A 19664-nucleotide genomic window follows, 5' to 3' on the forward strand; every position below is an offset into this window, starting at 1 on the left:
GATCAACAAATCCTGGTGTGATAAGAGGAACGTACATTCCATCAAGTCTTTCTGTTCTCCTGATCTGGAATTTCTTATGCTTCTGTGTCGACCATTCTGGCTACCGAGGGAATTCACAGTGGTCATTATCACTGCTGTGTACATTCCCCCACAAGCCGACACAGACCGGGCACTCAAGGAACTGTATGGGAGTATAAGTGAGCAAGAAACCGCGCACCCTGAGGCTGCGTTCATTGTGACCGGGGACTTTAATAAAGCCAGTTTAAAATCAGTCACACCAAAATATCACCAGCACATTAGTTCCAACACACGAGGGGACCGGGTTTTGGATCATTGCTACTCTCCGTTCCGGGATGGCTACAAATCCCTCCCCCGCCCACCATTTGGCAAATCGGACCATTCTTCCATTCTGCTTCTGCCCGCTTACAGGCAGAAACTGAAACAGGAAGCACCCACCCTCAGAACGATCCAGTGCTGGTCGGACCAGTCAGACTCTATGCTACAAGACTGTTTTGATCACACGGACTGGGAGATGTTCCGGTCCGCCTCTGATGACGACATCGAGCTTTACGCTGATAGCGTAATGTGTTTCATCAGAACGTGCGTAGAGGAAGTAATTCCGACCAGAACTGTACGAATCTATCCGAATCAGAAGCCGTGGATCAATAGCGATGTTCGCGCAGCACTTAATGTGCGGACCTCCGCTTTTAATTCCGGGAACGCGGAGGAGCATAAACATGCCAGTTATGCCTTCTGAAAAACTATCAAAACAGCAAAACGCCAGTACAGGGACAAGATTGAAGGACAGTTTAACACCACCAACTCTAGAAGCATGTGGCAGGGAATTAACATCATCACAAACTTTAAAGGGAATAAAAACTCCGCCATGAACACCGCTGCCTCTCTACCGGATGAGCTAAATACTTTTTATGCTTGTTTCAAGGGAAATAACACCGCCCTCGCGGAGAGAGCTCTCGCGGCTGAAGCTACAGAGGTCAGTTCACTCTCCGTCTCTGTAGCGGATGTGACCCGATCCTTCCGACGGGTGAATATCCGCAAAGCCGCTGGCCCAGACGGCATTCCGGGCCGCGTCATCAGAGAGTGCGCGAACCAGCTGGCTGGTGTTTTTACAGACATTTTCAACCTTTCCCTCTCTTTGTCTGTAGTCCCCACATGCTTTAAAACATCCACCATTGTGCCTGTTCCAAAACAATCAAAAATAACTTGTTTAAATGACTGGCGTCCTGTTGCTCTGACCCCCATCATCAGCAAATGTTTTGAGAGACTAATCAGAGATTACATCTGCTCTGTCTTGCCACTCAATCTTGACCCGCTGCAGTTTGCTTACCGCAACAACCGCTCCACTGATGATGCCATTGCATCTACAATACACACTGCTCTCTCCCACCTGGAAAAAAAGAACACTTATGTGAGGATGTTGTTTGTAGACTACAGCTCAGCATTCAACACCATAGTGCCCTCCAAGCTAGATGAGAAACTCCGGGCTCTGGGCTTAAACAGCTCGCTGTGCAGCTGGATCCTGGACTTCCTGTCAAGCAGACACCAGGTGGTTAGAATAGGCAGCAACATCTCCTCATCACTGATCCTCAACACTGGAGCCCCGCAGGGCTGTGTTCTCAGCCCACTACTGTATTCCTTGTACACACATGACTGTGTGGCAACACATAGCTCCAATGCCATCATTAAGTTTGCTGATGACATGACGGTGGTAGGTCTGATCACTGGCAATGATGAAACAGCCTACAGAGAGGAGGTGCACACTCTGACACACTGGTGTCAGGAGCACAACCTCTCCCTCAACGTCAGTAAGACAAAGGAGCTTGTGGTGGACTTCAGAAGAAAAGACAGAGAACACAGTCCCATCACCATCAATGGAGCACCAGTGGAGAGAGTCAGCAGCTTCAAGTTCCTGGGTGTCCACATCACTGAGGAACTCACATGGTCCGTCCACAGTGAAGTCGTTGTGAAGAAGGCTCATCAGCGCCTTTTCTTCCTGAGACGGCTGAGGAAGTTTGGAATGAACCGCCACATCCTCACACGGTTCTACACCTGCACTGTGGAGAGCATCCTGACTGGCTGTATCTCCGCATGGTATGGCAATGGCACCGCCCACAACCGCAAAGCACTGCAAAGGGTGGTGCGAACTGCCAAACACATCATCGGAGGTGAGCTTCCCTCCCTCCAGGAAATATATACAAGGCGGTGTGTGAAAAAAGCTCGGAGGATCATCAGAGACTCCAGCCACCCAAGCCATGGGCTGTTCTCACTGCTACCATCAGGTAGGCGGTATCGCAGCATCAGGACCCGCACCAGCCGACTCCATGATAGCTTCTTCCCCCAAGCAATCAGACTTCTGAACTCTTGATCTCTCATGATCAATATACATCAGCACTGCACTTTATTACCCTTACTCTTATATCTCACACCGGACTGTCATAAATTATATTATTATTATTATATTATGTCTCTCTTAACAACTGACTATCAACCGACAGCCTGAATGTCAATACAGTACAATACTGTACATTCTATATATATATATATATATATATATATATATATATATATATATATATATATATCTTTTTTTTTTTTTATATATTTTAATTTTTAATTTTTATTGAATAATGTGTATCTATATAGTAAAAAAAAAACAAAAAAAACAAAAACAAAAACAAAAACAGCGTATTGTATACTGTACAGTGTATGTTATTATTTGTATATTGTTGAGTGTAATTATGTGTTTAACAGATGTTTAAATTGTGTTGTGTTAATTTGATGTTATTGTAAATTAGTAAATGTCTCATCACTGTCACGACTACTATGTTGATCGGAACTGCACCCAAGAATTTCACACACCATTGCACTTGTGTAGATGGCTGTGTGACAATAAAGTGATTTGATTTGATTTGATTTCTGCCCATCCAATCTTTGATTTCATTGATACACTCTGCTAATTTGGAGAATTGTGAATTTTCGTCATGTTTAGAAGAAATATAAAGTTGGGTATTGTTGGCATAAGAGTGGAAACTTATTCCATGATTCCTGATAATATCTCCTAGGGGAAGCATGTATAAGTAGAAAAGCAGAGGCCATAAAACTGATCCCTGTGGCACTCCATACTTTTTATTTTTTATTTTATGGTTATTTATAGGTTTAATTTGTTTTGTTATTAACAGTTTTTTATTGATTCCATGAAGCAAATCAAATAGACTTAACATAAAATACAAAATCAAACCACATGAAATCATAACTTTCCACCCCGAATATTAACCCCACCCCAACCCGACACAAACAAGCACTCCAGTGGTCAAAGCCAACTAACAAAGACACACAAATAGACATTAAAACAGCAGAAAATATTTAGAGGTATTAAAAAACAAAAATACCCCTCTAGTCTCTCTCCACTGCCCCTCCCTGAGAGCCTTCCAAAAAGGCTAGATAGCTGCCCCATTTCTTGATGTTTATATCCAGGTTGACTAGCCTTCAATATACCATCTCTTCAAATGCCGCCACCCTGCCCAACTTGACACACCACTCACGAAATGAGGGCGCATCAGATGACCTCCATCCATTGAGGATTACCTGCCTGCCAATCATCACGCCGGTCAGGACCCAGCTCTCCATATATCCATCACCCATTTTCAGGACCACAGTCTGGGGCAAAATGAAAATTGAGTGTACACTACATCACACATGAAGCTCTGAACCCTCAACCAAAATTCCTGGATCTTAACACATCCCCAAAAAACATGCGTTGTGTCCCTGTCTTCTTATTGGCTTTGCCAGCAGGTCGAAGTTGAGTGGTGGTGGTGTAGTGGGCTAAAGCACATAACTGGTAATCAGAAGGTTGCTGGTTCCATCCCCACAGCCATCACCATTGTGTCCTTGAGCAAGGCACTGTACTTCAGCTTGCTCCAGGGGATTGTCCCTGTAATAAGGGCACTGTAAGTCACTTTGGATAAAAGCATCTGCCAAATGCATAAATGTAAATGTAAGTGTCTTTAAGACCAAGCCTATACAATATAGAGGGTGTCCAATAGAATCGATGCAAAATCTTAAATTACATCAGACGCATCCTTGCATCTCTGAATGTAGACTTGATGTTTTTTAGAATCCTAGCCCACTCTCCCTCCTCCAGTACCAAATTTAAATCTTTCTCCCATAATCTCTTGAGAGAAGTTGAAGCTCCGTCTGTAGCAGGGTGAGCAAGAGACAGACACAGTGTTTTTGGCGTCAAGCCTCTGAGAGGCATTTATTGGAAACGATAATAAATGTAAAAATGTCCAAAAGGGGTAACAAAGTGTCCAAGGGGGGAATAGTGTTCATAATAAAGGGGGAATCTGGCATCCTCATGGTGAACGGGGCTCCGTGAAAGGGGTGGGGTAGTGTTCATAGGAAAGCCCAGGCACGGACTGGGTCAGTCGGCCGCTCATGCTCCCCTCCAAAGTCCACGGCACGTGGGGGGGCGGCGTCACTGGTGGCCTGTCTTCCCAGGCCCGCAGCAAGCGTGAGGGGAAGGCAGCCCGTCATCTAGCCCATCAGCGGCAACGTGAGCTATTCACCCCCGGCGACTCATTACGGCATCTGAGGGTCTGAAGAATGGGTCCGGCAGCGCATCCACTCATCCGATCCCTCCCAGCTCTGGTCCTGGGCATGCAAGGATGCCAGTGTGTGCACACATGGAGATTTGAAGCCGGCTCCCTGAGAAGAGGTCCACATTGCATTTTAAAGACAGCGGTGATGAAGCATTATCCACATCAGGTGTGCTTCATTCACAGCTGACCAAACGAGGCTTATTAATTATGCACCTCTTCTTGCTCTCCTGCCCAACTCCCGTCGTGAGCTTGCCATAAGAGGCGGGGTGACGATGACAAGCCAGAGGGCAGATCATTCCGCCACAGTCCCCCAGACTCTGAATTAACGGAGTAATACACCAATGCCTCATGACCTTTTCCAAAAGCAGTAATCAACACGTACGAAGTATCTGCCACTTTAGGGGGGTGAATGCTACTCCCAAAAATAGTACAGGGTAGGTGGTGCAGCTGTAAATTCCTAAAGAACTGAGATCTAGAAATCTTAAAATGTTGAACCAAATTTTCAAAAGATCTCAACACTTTACTCTCATATAGGTTACCGAGTGCAGTAACCACCTCACAATCAACTCTGACCAACAGAATGGGGACTTATTAATACATAATTTTGGGTTCCGCCATATGCTCGAGGCAACATTTAAATAAATGTCTGAATTAAACACTCTGGACACTTTTGTCCATACCGCGTGAAAATGCGAGATAATGGGGTGTGACTTAACTTCTCTGGATAGTATAATAGAAAGGCTTTGCAATGGCGAAATAGGGGCAAGGACTTCCTGTTCAATACAAAACCAGGGAGGGGCTCTCTCAGGTGGAAGCGACCAATGAGCCAAATGTCTGAGACTAAATGCATAATAATAAAAAAAAATCTTGGGTAGGCCTAGCCCACCTTTGTCAATCTGCCTATGTAATTTATTGAAATGTAATCTGGGACGTTTACCATTCCAAATGAAGGACTTCGCTGTGCTATCAAATTGCTTGAAATAAGAGAGGGGGGCATCTACAGGGAGAGATTGTAACAGGTAGTTGAATTTTGGAATACAATTCATTTTAATAACATTAACCTTCCCAACCACTGATAAATGTAATGAAGCCCACCTACACACATCGCTCAAATCTTTTTATTAAAGGGTCAAAATGAACTCAAATTCACACAAATTTGCTGGGAATAAAATACCCAAATACTGTTTGGGCCACTGGAAGGTGCCCATTTGAAAAGCTGTTACTGGTCAGTACACTGTCAGAGCCAAAGCTTCGGATTTAGACCAATTGAATCTGTATCCTGAGAACTTAGAGAAAGAATTAATAATCCTGTGGAGGCAAGGCATAGATCTAGTGGGGTCGGAGACGAATAATAAAATATAATCTGCGTAAAGCAAAAGCTTATACGCCATACCTCCCGCCACCACCCCTGGAAAATCATCCTCCTGCTAATGGTTCCAGGGCAAGAGAGAACAATAATGGGGAAAGAAGGCAACCCTGCCGGGTGCCTCTTTTCAGAGTAAAATAATCTGAAATGAATCCATTTGTTTGTACCATCGCTACTGGGTGTCTATACAGTAACTTAATCCATCCAATAAAAGTATTCCCGAACCCGTATATTTCCAAAACCTTATAAAATAATCCCATTCTACCATATCAAGCGTCTTTTCGGCGTCAAGTGAGATGGCAGCGACCAAAGTCTGATCATTCACCCTTGACCACATGATACTGATGAAGCGCCTAATGTTATCAGAAGAGCTGTGGCCCCAAATAAACCCCACCTGATCTATATGAATAAGAGATGTCATAACTTATTCGGTTAGCCCAAAATTTTCACATTATTTTTATGTCTAGTTGGATCAGAGAAATTGTACGGTAACTCTTACACTTACTTGGATCTTTGCCCTTTTTAAGAATCAGACTGATCTGGGCTTTTGTCATGGTTGGCGGAAGCTTTCCACTCTTTAATGATTCTGTATAAACTCCTAGCAAAAGTGGAACCAGTTCTGTAGCATAAGATCTAAAAAATTCAGAGGCAAAGCCGTCTGGCTCCGGAGCCTTGCCAAAGTTTCTAATATCTTCATCAGTAGATGAAGACGTGAAACTATAGAGATCAAGATATAATTCTTTAAAAGCATTATTAATATCAGTGGCTGAGGTAAATATATAAAACGCCAGTACAGGAGTAAGATTGAAGGACAGTTTAACACCACCAACTCTAGAAGCATGTGGCAGGGAATTAACATAATCACGGACTTTAAAGGGAATAAAAAACTCTGCCATGAACACCGCTGCCTCTCTACCGGATGAGCTAAATACTTTTTATGCTCGTTTCGAGGGAAATAACACCGCCCTCGCAGAGAGAGCTCTCACGGCCGAAGCTACAGAGGTTAGTTCACTCTCCGTCTCTGTAGCGGATGTAACCCGATCCTTCCGACGGGTGAATATCCGCAAAGCCGCGGGTCCAGACGGCATTCCGGGCCGCGTCATCAGAGCGTGCGCGAACCAGCTGGCTGGTGTTTTTACAGACATTTTCAACCTTTCCCTCTCTTTGTCTGTAGTCCCCACATGCTTTAAAACATCCACCATTGTGCCTGTTCCAAAACAATCGAAAATAACTTGTTTAAATGACTGGCGTCCTGTTGCTCTGACCCCCATCATCAGCAAATGTTTTGAGAGACTAATCAGAGATTACATCTGCTCTGTATTACCACTCAATCTTGACCCGCTGCAGTTTGCTTACCGCAACAACCGCTCCACTGATGATGCCATTGCATCTACAATACACACTGCTCTCTCCCACCTGGAAAAAAAGAACACTTATGTGAGAATGTTGTTTGTAGACTACAGCTCAGCATTCAACACCATAGTGCCCTCCAAGCTAGATGAGAAACTCCGGGCTCTGGGCTTAAACAGCTCGCTGTGCAGCTGGATCCTGGACTTCCTGTCAAGCAGACGCCAGGTGGTTAGAATAGGCAGCAACATCTCCTCATCACTGACCCTCAACACTGGAGCCCCGCAGGGCTGTGTTCTCAGCCCACTACTGTATTCCCTGTACACACATGACTGTGTGGCAACACATAACTCCAATGCCATCATTAAGTTTGCTGATGACACGACGGTGGTAGGTCTGATCACTGACAATGATGAAACAGCCTACAGAGAGGAGGTGCACACTCTGACACACTGGTGTCAGGAGCACAACCTCTCCCTCAACGTCAGTAAGACAAAGGAGCTTGTGGTGGACTTCAGGAGAAAAGACAGAGAACACAGTCCAATCACCATCAATGGAGCACCAGTGGAGAGAGTCAGCAGCTTCAAGTTCCTGGGTGTCCACATCACTGAGGAACTCACATGGTCCGTCCACAGTGAAGTCGTTGTGAAGAAGGCTCATCAGCGCCTTTTCTTCCTGAGACGGCTGAGGAAGTTTGGAATGAACCGCCACATCCTCACACGGTTCTACACCTGCACTGTGGAGAGCATCCTGACTGGCTGTATCTCCGCCTGGTATGGCAATAGCACTGCCCACAACCGCAAAGCACTGCAAAGGGTGGTGCGAACTGCCAAACACATCATCGGAGGTGAGCTTCCCTCCCTCCAGGAAATATATACAAGGCGGTGTGTGAAAAAAGCTCGGAGGATCATCAGAGACTCCAGCCACCCGAGCCATGGGCTGTTCTCACTGCTACCATCAGGTAGGCGGTATCGCAGCATCAGGACCCGCACCAGCCAACTCCATGATAGCTTCTTCCCCCAAGCAATCAGACTTCTGAACTCTTGATCTCCCACGATCAAAATTCATTACTCTTTTATCTCACACCGGACTGTCATAAATTATATTACTGTCATTATATTATGTCTCTCTTAACAACTGACTATCAACCAACAGCCTGAATGTCAATACAGTACAATACTGTACATTCTATATATATACTTTTTTCATATATATTTTAATTTTTATTGAATAATGTGTATCTATATAGTATCTATATAGTAAAAAACAAAAAAAAAAAAACAAAAACAGCATATTGTATACTGTACAGTGTATGTTATTATTTGTATATTGTTGAGTGTAATTGTGTATAACAGATGTTTAAATTGTGTTGTGTTAATTTGATGTTTTAAGTTGAGTAATTATGTATAACAGATGTTTAAATTGCGTTGTGTTAATTTGATGTTTTAAGTTGAGTGTAATTATGTATAACAGATGTTTAAATTGTGTTGTGTTAATTTGATGTTTTAAGTTGTGTAATTATGTATAACAGATGTTTAAATTGCGTTGTGTTAATTTGATGTTTTAAGTTGAGTGTAATTATGTATAACAGATGTTTAAATTGTGTTGTGTTAATTTGATGTTTTAAGTCGAGTTTAATTATGTATAACAGATGTTTAAATTGCGTTGTGTTAATTTGATGTTATTGTAAATTGGTATATGTCTCATCACTGTCACGACTGCTATGTTGATCGGAACTGCACCCAAGAATTTCACACACCATTGCACTTGTGTATATGGCTGTGTGACAATAAAGTGATTTGATTTGATTGATATTTCTCCACCAGCAGATTTCACTGAGGGAATTGTAGAAAAAGACTCTCTGTTTTATATATCTAGCCAGATGTTTCCCTGCCTTGTCCCCTGACTCAAAGTATGACTCTCTTGCCCTGAATAGCCAAAACTCCACCTTCCGCAACAAAATAGTATTATATCTGTATTTCAATCGGGTAAATTCTCTGAGGCCATTAGACGACATTCGGCACTTCAGCTCTGCCTTGGCACTTTTAATATTCCCTTCCAATTCCATGAGTTCTTGTGCTTTGGATTTTTTGGTGAATGAGGCATATTGTATGATCCGGCCCCTAAGAACAACCTTAAGTGCCTCCCAAGCCATGCCCACAGAGGATACTGAGGACCAGTTGGTCTTCATATAGACAGTGATTTCAGCCTTTAGCATTTGTTGGAATTCAGGATTTTGCCAAAGGGATACATTAAAGCATCAACTATATGATTTCTTTTCTCCATATGTGGCAACACCTCTAAACACATCAGGGCGTGATCTGAGACTAAAATGTTTCCAATTGAGCAATCAACGACAGATGAAATGAGGGACTTGGGTATAAAAAAAAATCTATTCTAGAATATTTCTTATGAACTGATGAAAAAAAATGATAGTCCCTAGCAGATGGGTTCAAAAATCTCCAAATATCTGTAAGACCAATATTTTTACACAACCTGTGAAGTGTCAGTGTTGCTTTAGGAGACTTACACACTTTTACTTCACTATGATCACGGACTGAGTCCATCAAAAGATTAAAGTCTCCTCCCAATATTATATCATGAGGGGTGCCAGTGGCTTGCAACATCCCTTCAAGATCTATAAAAATGCCCTGATCATCAATGTTAGGTGCATAAATACTTGCCAAAATAAGACTTTACCCTGAATTTCAGCTAAAATAATAATATCTCTTTCTAATTTATCTGTACTCTGTTTGAGACATTTGAATTGTAGATGTTTACTTATCAATGTAATGACTCCCCTTCTCTTACTTGAGCCAGCACTAAAGAAAACATGTCCACCCCATAGCTTCCCAAATTTTTCAGCTTCCTGTGGGGAAAGATGCGTTTCTTGAAGAAACACAATATCATATTTCTTACGTTTAAGAAAAGAAATAACATTCCTTCTTTTTATGGGTTGCCCCAACCCATTCACATTCCATGTGAAGAGAGACAATCCACTCATATTAACATTTGACATTTTGACATATAAGAAAAAATAGATTGTGTGTCAAAGACAAGATTATAAAGACCACATTCCAACATTAGTGTAACAATCAAACCCCGAACATCCCCTAGAAAAACAAAACAAAAAACAAAACATGCACATTAACCCCGTGCACGACAGCGCCAGCTGTCCCCCCCATGACAACCTTGCCATCAGATTTCTCAAGTCCGGTGTTTCCAGCACAAAGAGAGCACGCAGATTCTTCACACAGTCAAGTGAATGTTCAGTGAGCCAGTTCACGTGGCTGCAACGTGAGTACAACAAGATTACTTACTCCATTGTCTTTATGGAGGACATCGCTTGCTGTGGGCATGTGAATGTTTACAGCCATACTTAGCATCAATTCTCAATTTGGCCAGGAATATCAGTGCAAAAGCGACCTTTCATTGATGTAAAAGTTTCTTGCATTCCTTGCATCGATCACGTATCTCTCTTGTCGATTTCGCAAAGTCTAGGAACAAGAAAATGCTGTGGTTCTTCCAAGAAAGCCTTCCTGTATTCCTTGCCTTGCGTAACACAAGATGTTTATTGGATGATCTCAGAAATTTGGCCAGAATTGATTGGGGCCTGTCTCCTTCCGCAGATCACTGTGCCAGAACCCTGTGAGCTCGCTCAATTTCCAGCTTATGGCCTGCTATGTCGAGCAGACTCGGAAAGAGCTCATCCAGGAATTCCACCATATCCTGTCCCTCTACTCCCTCCGGGACTCCCACGATACGGATGTTATTCCACCGGCTACAGTTTTCCATGTCCTCCAACTTCTCCCAGACATGCTCCAAATCCACCTTAGTTGCTAGCGGATTAGCAGATAATTCCCTCTCCGATGACACCAGGTAATCGATCCATTTCTTGACACCCCCACTCTTGTAACCACATCAGAAAACTTCGCCTCCATGGCAGTGATTGTTCAACGTATCACAGCAAGATCCTCCAAGTCAGCAATGACCTTTGTCAGCATTGCCGACATATTCAGCATCTCTCGCTGCATTTCCCGCACCTCTCTGACCAAATCGACTCCCAAGCCTGCGGCCTGCTCGGGGGTGTCAGCTTGAGCACGTAAGTGTCTTTTAATGTCTCCAGAGCCAAAGGATTTCAAATTCTTTCACATATTGTCCTCCTAGAACAGTTATGGAACAGAGTGTATCAAATCTCACCGGTTTATGTCATAAAAAGTATTAAAACTAGCAAAGTGTGCAGAGCTCGCCGTTCACATGTCCGATCCTCGCATGGCATCACGTGACTCCCGCGGGGCTTTTTTCTTGAATCGAAGGGTGGCGACACTATCAAGAGTGCTAGAGAAGTCTGTATTTAAATGTTATGTTATTACATCAAGTTCATCTAGACTTTTTGACTTACTGAGTATGTGAGACAATTCTGGAAGATTAATAGTGAAGCTATCTTTAGTGGTCAAAAGAATAGTTGTACCTGAATGATAGCGTGGTGTAGATTGAGTGCCATTAGCTGATCACAGCAAACAAGACATGAGATAATGATCAGAGATGTCATCGCTCTGCGGTAGAATTTCTATAGTATCAACATCTAATCCATATGGTGGAATTAAATCTAGCACATGATTATGGCAATGAGTTGGTCCTGTCATATTTTATCTGACTCCAAGAGAGTTGAGAATATTGATAAATGTTAATCCCAATGTGTCATTTTCATTATCTTTGTGAATGTTGAAGTCATCAACAATTAAAGCTCTATCTACATGAACTACTAGATCTGATAGAAAATTAACAAATTCACCTAGGAAATCCGAGTAAGGCCCGGGTGATCTATATTCTGTAGCAAGGGCAAAAGACGACAGAGTTTTTCTTTATATTTGACAGCCACATTAAGCATTATCAATCAATCAATCAATCAATCAATGTTTATTTATAGAGCACATTTAAAAACAACAAAGTTTGACTAAAGTGCTGTACAATATAAAAATAATTACTACAATAGATAAAACAGACAACAAAATAAAATAACAAGTACTATGATAAAATTAAACAGTAAACAGTGTTTATGGAATATTAAAGGCCAGAGAGAATAAGTGTGTTTTTAGAGCAAATTTGAATGCTGTTAGTTCAAAAGACTTAAACTTATATCCTGTCCTCTGAGTAACATCAAAAACTTCACTGTAAATTGTAGCAACACCTCCTCCTCGACTCTTCAGACAAAGCTCATGTTAATAACAATAACCTGAGGGAGTAGATTAATTTAAAATAATATATTCATCTGGTTTAAGCCAGGTTCTAGTCAAACAGAGCACATCCAAACTATGATCTTTAATAATTTCATATACAATTAGTGCTTTGGTAGAAAGAGATCTAATGTTTAGTTGCCCTACCTTTTACATGATGTTTATCTTCGATTTATTTTTTATTTTTTTCAAATTTGACAGTGAGGGGTTTGTGTTTGGTAGTTTGGGGAACAGACACAGTCTCTATATGATATCTAGGTGATACAGTCTTCCTGTGTGATGTCTCAAGACAGCTAGCAGACGTTTGGATTAACCAGTTTGTCTGCTTCCTGATCTGGGCCCCAATTAGTCAAATACTATCACTATTAAGACTATGAGCCAAATTACTAGAGAGGAGAGCGGCACCTTCCCTGGAGGGATGGAGTCTGTCTCTCTTTATCAGGTCAGGTCTACCCCAAAAACTCTTCCAATTGTCTATAATTCCTATGCTATTCTCCAGACACCACTCAGACATCCAGCTCTTCAGTGACACTAATCTACTATAAACCTCTTCACCACAATGAGCAGGGAGGTGGCCAGAGCATATTACAGTATCTGACATCGTTTTTGCAAGTTCACACACCTCTTTAATGTTATCTTTAGTGATCTCTGACTGGCAAAGCCAGACATCATTAGTGCCGACATGAATAACAATTTTAGAAAATCTACGTTTAGCATTAGCCAACACTTGTAAATTTGATCTGATGTCAGACACTCGAGCCCCGGAAATGCATTTAACAATGGTGGCTGGAGTCTCTACTTCCACGTTCCTTACAGTAGAATCACCAATTATTAAGGCTTTTTCAACATGATTCTCAGTGGGTGCATCACATGTGGGAAGAATCTATTGGAAACCCTAACAGGAAAGGGAGAGTGGTGTCGCTTTGGGTGATGTCTCAGTGGCATACTCACTCAGCAAACACCCTGCTGCGGGAGCTCTAGAGCTGGAACCAAAGTGTGTGTGTTGCTCGCTGTACTACCCGCATCCGAAACAGTATCTACCACCTTCTGTTTCTCACTGACCTCCACTTGCATTCGGATGTGTGTATCTAACTCATTAACCTTCTCCGTCAGCCTGACTAATTCCTTACATTTATCACATGTGTATCCCTCACTGCTGATGGAAGAAGCTATTGTAAACGTGGCATGCAATGCAGGAAGAAATAACATGAGCAGATTCCATGACTTACCACAATTGTTTGTTGTTGTTGTTATGGTTGTTGAGCGGTGAGGGTTTGAGATTGATGCAATAGTCCGTGTAAAACACAGTGGAGAAAACGAATGCACCCAGTCGAGACAATCGGGAAAAGAAAAAAAAGTGAGAAAACGGGTGAATGCGGTAAAATACACGCAGTTTAAACGGTAGAAAAGCGGAAAAACCCAAAGTACGCAGTGTGCACAGATGTGTGCTGTGCACAGATGTCAATAGAATTTGTACGAGATTTGATACTACAGAACTAACCAGCCAGAAGAGGAGTATCTGGTTTTTATAAATGTTTAAACCAATGACGAGTGTAGCCTCATGATATTTTTCAGAGGAAGTGACTGTGATGCAACTATATCAAGTGTGTAAGCTAGCATGAGATTACTGGTGACTGAAAGAGTCTTGATGCGATAGAAGTCAATTTGTTTTGAATGCTAATTGAGACTTAAATGGGACAATACGTTAAACACAAACTGCTGTTGTGAATAACTGTGTTTTTGGGATGTTAAATATACTATAAGTGATTTTATTAAATTACATGCAAAAATAAAAAAGCCTCTCTTATCTGTCAGATATCTATAAAATATCACACCTGTCTCTGTTACACCCCTAGTCTCAGTAAACAGCGGAGAAAAGATGTACGTGGTCAGATCGTTTGTTTAGCCAGTCAGAAGTCTTTCTACCTGCCAATAATTGTGTGTGTTCATAAGGCAGCCCATACTGTATGTGTTTGTATAAGCGGCGGTGCAGTGTCCTTCTCCTGTGAAACGTTAATGGTCAGATGGAAAAATGTTTAGATGACCACCGCCCTCCATCTGCTCATTTCAAAGTGTGTCTGTGTGTGTGCGGGTCTTTGGAGTGGTGAGTTTTTGGAAAGAGGGGGCGTGGCTAATTCAAAAGCTAATTCTGGTGGAAATCCAGGAACGGTTAAATCGCTTACAGCACCTTAAAGTCCAAACAAAGGAGATTTTTATGAAGATTCGGTTCCTGTTCAGAAACCACACAATGCAATCTCTCCCAGTGTCTGTACACGTAGTGTTGAGTTTAGTTCAGCTGAGTTGAGCCGTGTTGTGTTGAGTTGTGATGTAGCAGTGTGCTGTCAGATGTTATGTTATCTCTGAGCTTTTACTCACTAGCTGTTGGCCGTGAACTCCCCATGATGCAAACTGCAGGACAGAATCAAACACCTCTGGAGGATTTAATTTCTGCACCTCCCTACACACACACACACACACACACATTAACACAAACATATCAACTCACCAAGATGATCAATCATTATTCATGCACATACATACAGTAGTTTTCTTATGCACTGTGTATGTTTGTGTGGGTAATACCGTGTGTGTAAGTTGTAGATCAGGTAAGATGCCAGGAAGGATTGTCGGTACAACTAAAAAAAAAAAAAAAAAAAAAAAAAAATTAAATAAAAAAAACATGCTAACTAAAGTTGTCCAGAAAAAAATACATCACTTACATTACACTAAATACTACATCCATGAGATATTAAACATTCTACACAACACAACACCGCATATAACATTATATTTTAATTATCTGATTAAACGTCTGAGATATTTTAAAGGTCAGTTAATTTCACTCAATACAACAATAACCAACAAAAAAATACTTAAAAACTACTGCATTTATCAAAACTATTAATTACCCAGGATTAGTTTGACCTGTTTTGGCTTGGGGGTTTTTGTATTTATGTTTTGACCCTTTTATAAAATAAAGCTCCTGAGAGTCGATGTGACACCTCACCTTTCTTATATCATATGCCAGTAACATGTAATTGAGGTCTGGTGACACAGCAAACTTGGAGGCCTTGAACATTGCCTGTGGATGGCAAATCAAATGTTAGAAAGACATAGTCAACCATCTTCATGCAGAGTTTAGCTCCAAACTTCATCAAAAACATTTGAAGCAGCTTAGCAAAAGGTGTGTTTGACTTCATGCAGCACTGCACAGACCGATCAGCACCAACCTTAAAGCAATGCATGCTCGATATATTTTTTCCATCTTTTGCCCGCGACACATCTATGTATGGCAGAAATAGTAAAACTAACACTTAGCCAGCCCTTGTAAATTTTATCTGATGTCAGACGCTCAATCCCCAGAAATGCATTTAACAATGGTGGCTGGAATCTCTATTTCCACGTTCCTTACAATAGAATCACCTAGGGTCTCTACAGCCGTAACAAAGCTGTACTACCCACATCCAAAACAGTATCTATTGGCTTCTCTTTCTCACTGATCAGCATTCAGATGCATGTCTCTAACTTAATTACCTTCTCTGTCAGCCTGACTAATTCCTTACATTTATCACATGTAAATCCCTCACTGCTGATGGAAGAATCTATCATAAACGTGTGGCATGCAATGCACGAAGAAATAACATGAGCGGATGCCATGACTTGCAGCAATTGTTTGTTGTTGTTGTTATAGTTGTTCTTGAGCAGTGAGGGTTTTTTGATCGATGTGCTTCAATGGGGTTCCTGATCAGCAGAGGTTTGCATTTGATGCAATAATCCATGTAAAACACAGTGGAGAAAACAATTCCATGCAGTCGAGATGCGAGATGTAGACAAGCAGAGAGAGAGAAAAAAAGAAAACAGGTGTGCGTGGTAAAATACATGCAGTTGAAACAATAGAAAAGCAGGAAAAAATGAAGCATGTGGTAAAATGGCAAAGGATAAAACAATTAACGTATAAGAAGAATAAGCAATGCTAAGCAGGCTAGCAAGCTACAAACACAGACTCATGCAGCATGCTGGCAGCAACCAGAACAGGAAGTGCAACTGGAACAGGAAGTAAGTTCATGCCAGTTCAAGCCAGTAACTGGAATGAACCATCTCTCCTCGCAACATAATGTCAAATGCTAAATCTGGGTTTACAGAGACATCTGACCAGTGAGGATGATATTCAAGAACTGGAATGTTTCATCCAACTTTCCATTTGGGTGGACAATCGCCTAAGCTCCTGCTCAGCCCCACCACCACCCATTCACCTCCTGTTCATCCTAACAGGTCAATCAGGTCTCCATCACCGATACGGAACCCATGCAAATTAACACTTATTGACAAACACCCACAGAACAGAGGCAAAGACAGAATAACAACATATGCCTATATTGAAGTTCTGAGGATCATTTACTTCCAGCCTGCCCTGTTCATCCTCTGAAAATAATGGTGAGTTCCATCCAATGTCCTACCATCTATACTCAGCCATTCACTGTGAAACTAACCATCTACAGTCCTAATCACTCTATTCATACCCTGGCTCTTATAGACTCCGGCTCGGTGGGCAACTTCATAGCGGAATCCCTCCTTCCCAACCTCCAAGTCTGTGCACACTCCAGAGCCACTGCTATTCACTCTGTGGTGGGTACTCCCATCGGATCAGGCCTCATTACCCATCAAACAGAACCTCTCTCCCTGCAAACCAGGACATTACACAGAAACTCTCAACTTCCTCGTTCTGGACGATTCCACCACAAATATCATTTTAAGATTACCCTGGCTCATCCATCATGACCAAATACTGTCCTGGTCCATGGGAGAGGTGTGCCGCTGGGATGAATGCTGTTTTAAGAAATGCCTGTCTCTATCATGCCGAGCTACCACTGTAGAAAGTCCCTCCGTCTCACCTCATCCTCATGTTCCATCGGAGTATCACACTTACCTTGAGGTTTTTAGCACCCAGAAGGCTTCACAACATCCTCCGCACTGGCCTTGGGATTGCACAATTGACCTCCTTCCCGGTGCTTCACTACCACGATGCAGAGTCTATCTGCTGTCCATCCCAGAACAGCTCGCCATGGAGGAATATGTCAATGAGGCCTTAATCCAGGGTTACATACATCCCCCTACATCACCCACAGCGTCAAAGTTCTTCTTTGTCTCAAAGAAGGATGGAGGACTTAGACTATCGTGCACTAAATGACATCACTATCAAATTCAAGTACCTGTTACCTCTAGTCCCAGCTGCCCTTGAACTGCTGAGACGTGTCACCATCTACTCAAAGCTGGATTTGTTCATTTCCTTGGATACAGTATATCATCTCCCCTCAGGGTGTGCAGATAGACTTGTAGAAAGTTCAAGCCATCACCTCCTGGCCACAACCCACTACCACAAGGGAGCTGCAATGTTTCCTCAGCTTTGCCAATTCTTATTGGTGATTCATTCGTAATTTCAGCAGTGTGGCAGCACCTCTCACCAATCTGCTAAAAAACAACCCTAAATCCTTTCCGTGGAATTTCCGTTGGCTAAAATCTACTTTCACATCGGCTCCAATCCTTAAACAACCAGATCCTGATATTCCTTTCATTGTGGAAGTCGACACCTAAGTTAACAGTGTCTGTGCTGTCCTCTCCCAACACCAAGGTACACCTGCTATGCTTCACCCTTGTGTGTTCTTCTAGAAAACATTATCTCCTGCCGAGAAGAACTACGATATTGGCAATCGTGAACTGTTGGCCATCAGAATGGCACTGAAAGAGTGGCAGTACTGGCTAGAAGGCACTTGACATCCTTCCAAGTCATCACAGATCACCGCAATCTTGAATACCTCCACTCTGCCAAACAATTGAATCCCTGAGAAACATGTTGGGCACTCTTCTTCACACGATTGCACATCACCTCACATACAGACCCGGTTCCAAGAACATCAAAGCTGATGCTCTTTCACAATTACACTCATCTGACACTCCATCTTCACCTGAAACCATCCTCCTTCCTTCAATTCTGGTTAGTCCCATCTAGTGGAATATCCAGCAGGAGATCGCTCAGGCCAACGACACCCATTTTTAGACTGGTTACACTTGACCCCTGATTCTTGTCACGCTGGAGTTACACAGACTTTGGCATTGACCCATAATCGCTATTGGTGGCCTCACTTCACTTCAGGATGTCAGTGACTTCATCTTCTGTTCAGAGCGCGCCATGATCAAGGTTCCCCATCTCTTACCTGCTGGTAAATTAGAGCCTCTGCTGGTACCCAGTAGACCTTGGTCCCATCTGGGCGTGGACTTCACCACCGATCTCCCTCGGTCTAATGGTTTCACTTGTATTTTAGTGGCAGTGGATCACTTTTCCAAGCATCCCGGCTCATCCCTCTCAAAGGTCTTCCCACAGCCCTAGAAACTGCAGAGATTCAATTTCACCACATGTTCATACATTTTGGCTTGCCTGAGGATATCGTCTCTGATCGAGGACCCCAATTTACATCTCGAGTCTAGAGAGCATTCTTCTGCCTCTTTGTTGTCTCTGTCAGCCTATATTCTGGATATTACCCCAAGACCAACGGGCAAACCAAAAGGCAAATCCAGGAGATTGGGAGATTTATCAGAATGTACTACCACCGGAACCAAAACAAGTAGAGCCGATTCCTCCCCTGGGCAGGGTACACTCAGAATTCCTTGCGTCATCCCACTATGGCCTCACATCCTTCCAGTGTGTCTTGAGCTTCCAGCCTCCATTATTCCTTTGGTCAGGTGAACCCTCAGAGTTGCCAGCGGTCGACCATTGTTTCCACAACAGTGAGAGGGTCTGGAACTCAGCTCACGTTCGTCTTCATCGAGCCATCATGAGGCAGAAAGACCATGCCAGTGCGAGATGATTAGAGGTGTCTGACTTCCAGCCTGGCACAAAAGTGTGGCTTTCTACACGGGACATCAAACTGCATCTGCCCTTTAAAAGTCCCCGATACATAGGCCCATTCACTATCACTCAGCAAGTTAATCCTGTCATTTATAGTCTTCAACTCCCCTCTCATTTTCGTATAGCACCCACATTTCATGTATTATTGTTAAAACCATGGGGACCAACAGACCATCTCTCAAAAAATGTTT

The 19664-nt window shown here is 42.6% G+C and overlaps 1 protein-coding gene across 1 annotated transcript in view; it reads right to left on the minus strand.

Moving 5' to 3' along the window:
- LOC127446980 (inactive dipeptidyl peptidase 10-like) overlaps positions 1–19664 on the minus strand; it is a 64627-nt gene that overhangs the window by 36926 nt on the left and 8037 nt on the right. The window contains exons 5-7 of the mRNA XM_051708396.1: positions 15577–15651; positions 15153–15205; positions 14946–15027 (exon numbers count right to left, since the gene is read on the minus strand). Coding sequence (XP_051564356.1) covers positions 14946–15027; positions 15153–15205; positions 15577–15651 — 210 coding nt within the window. The remainder of the gene's footprint in view (positions 1–14945; positions 15028–15152; positions 15206–15576; positions 15652–19664) is intronic.

This window comes from Myxocyprinus asiaticus, chromosome 10 (genome assembly GCF_019703515.2).
Source record: "Myxocyprinus asiaticus isolate MX2 ecotype Aquarium Trade chromosome 10, UBuf_Myxa_2, whole genome shotgun sequence".
NCBI classification, from domain to species: Eukaryota; Metazoa; Chordata; class Actinopteri; order Cypriniformes; family Catostomidae; genus Myxocyprinus; species Myxocyprinus asiaticus.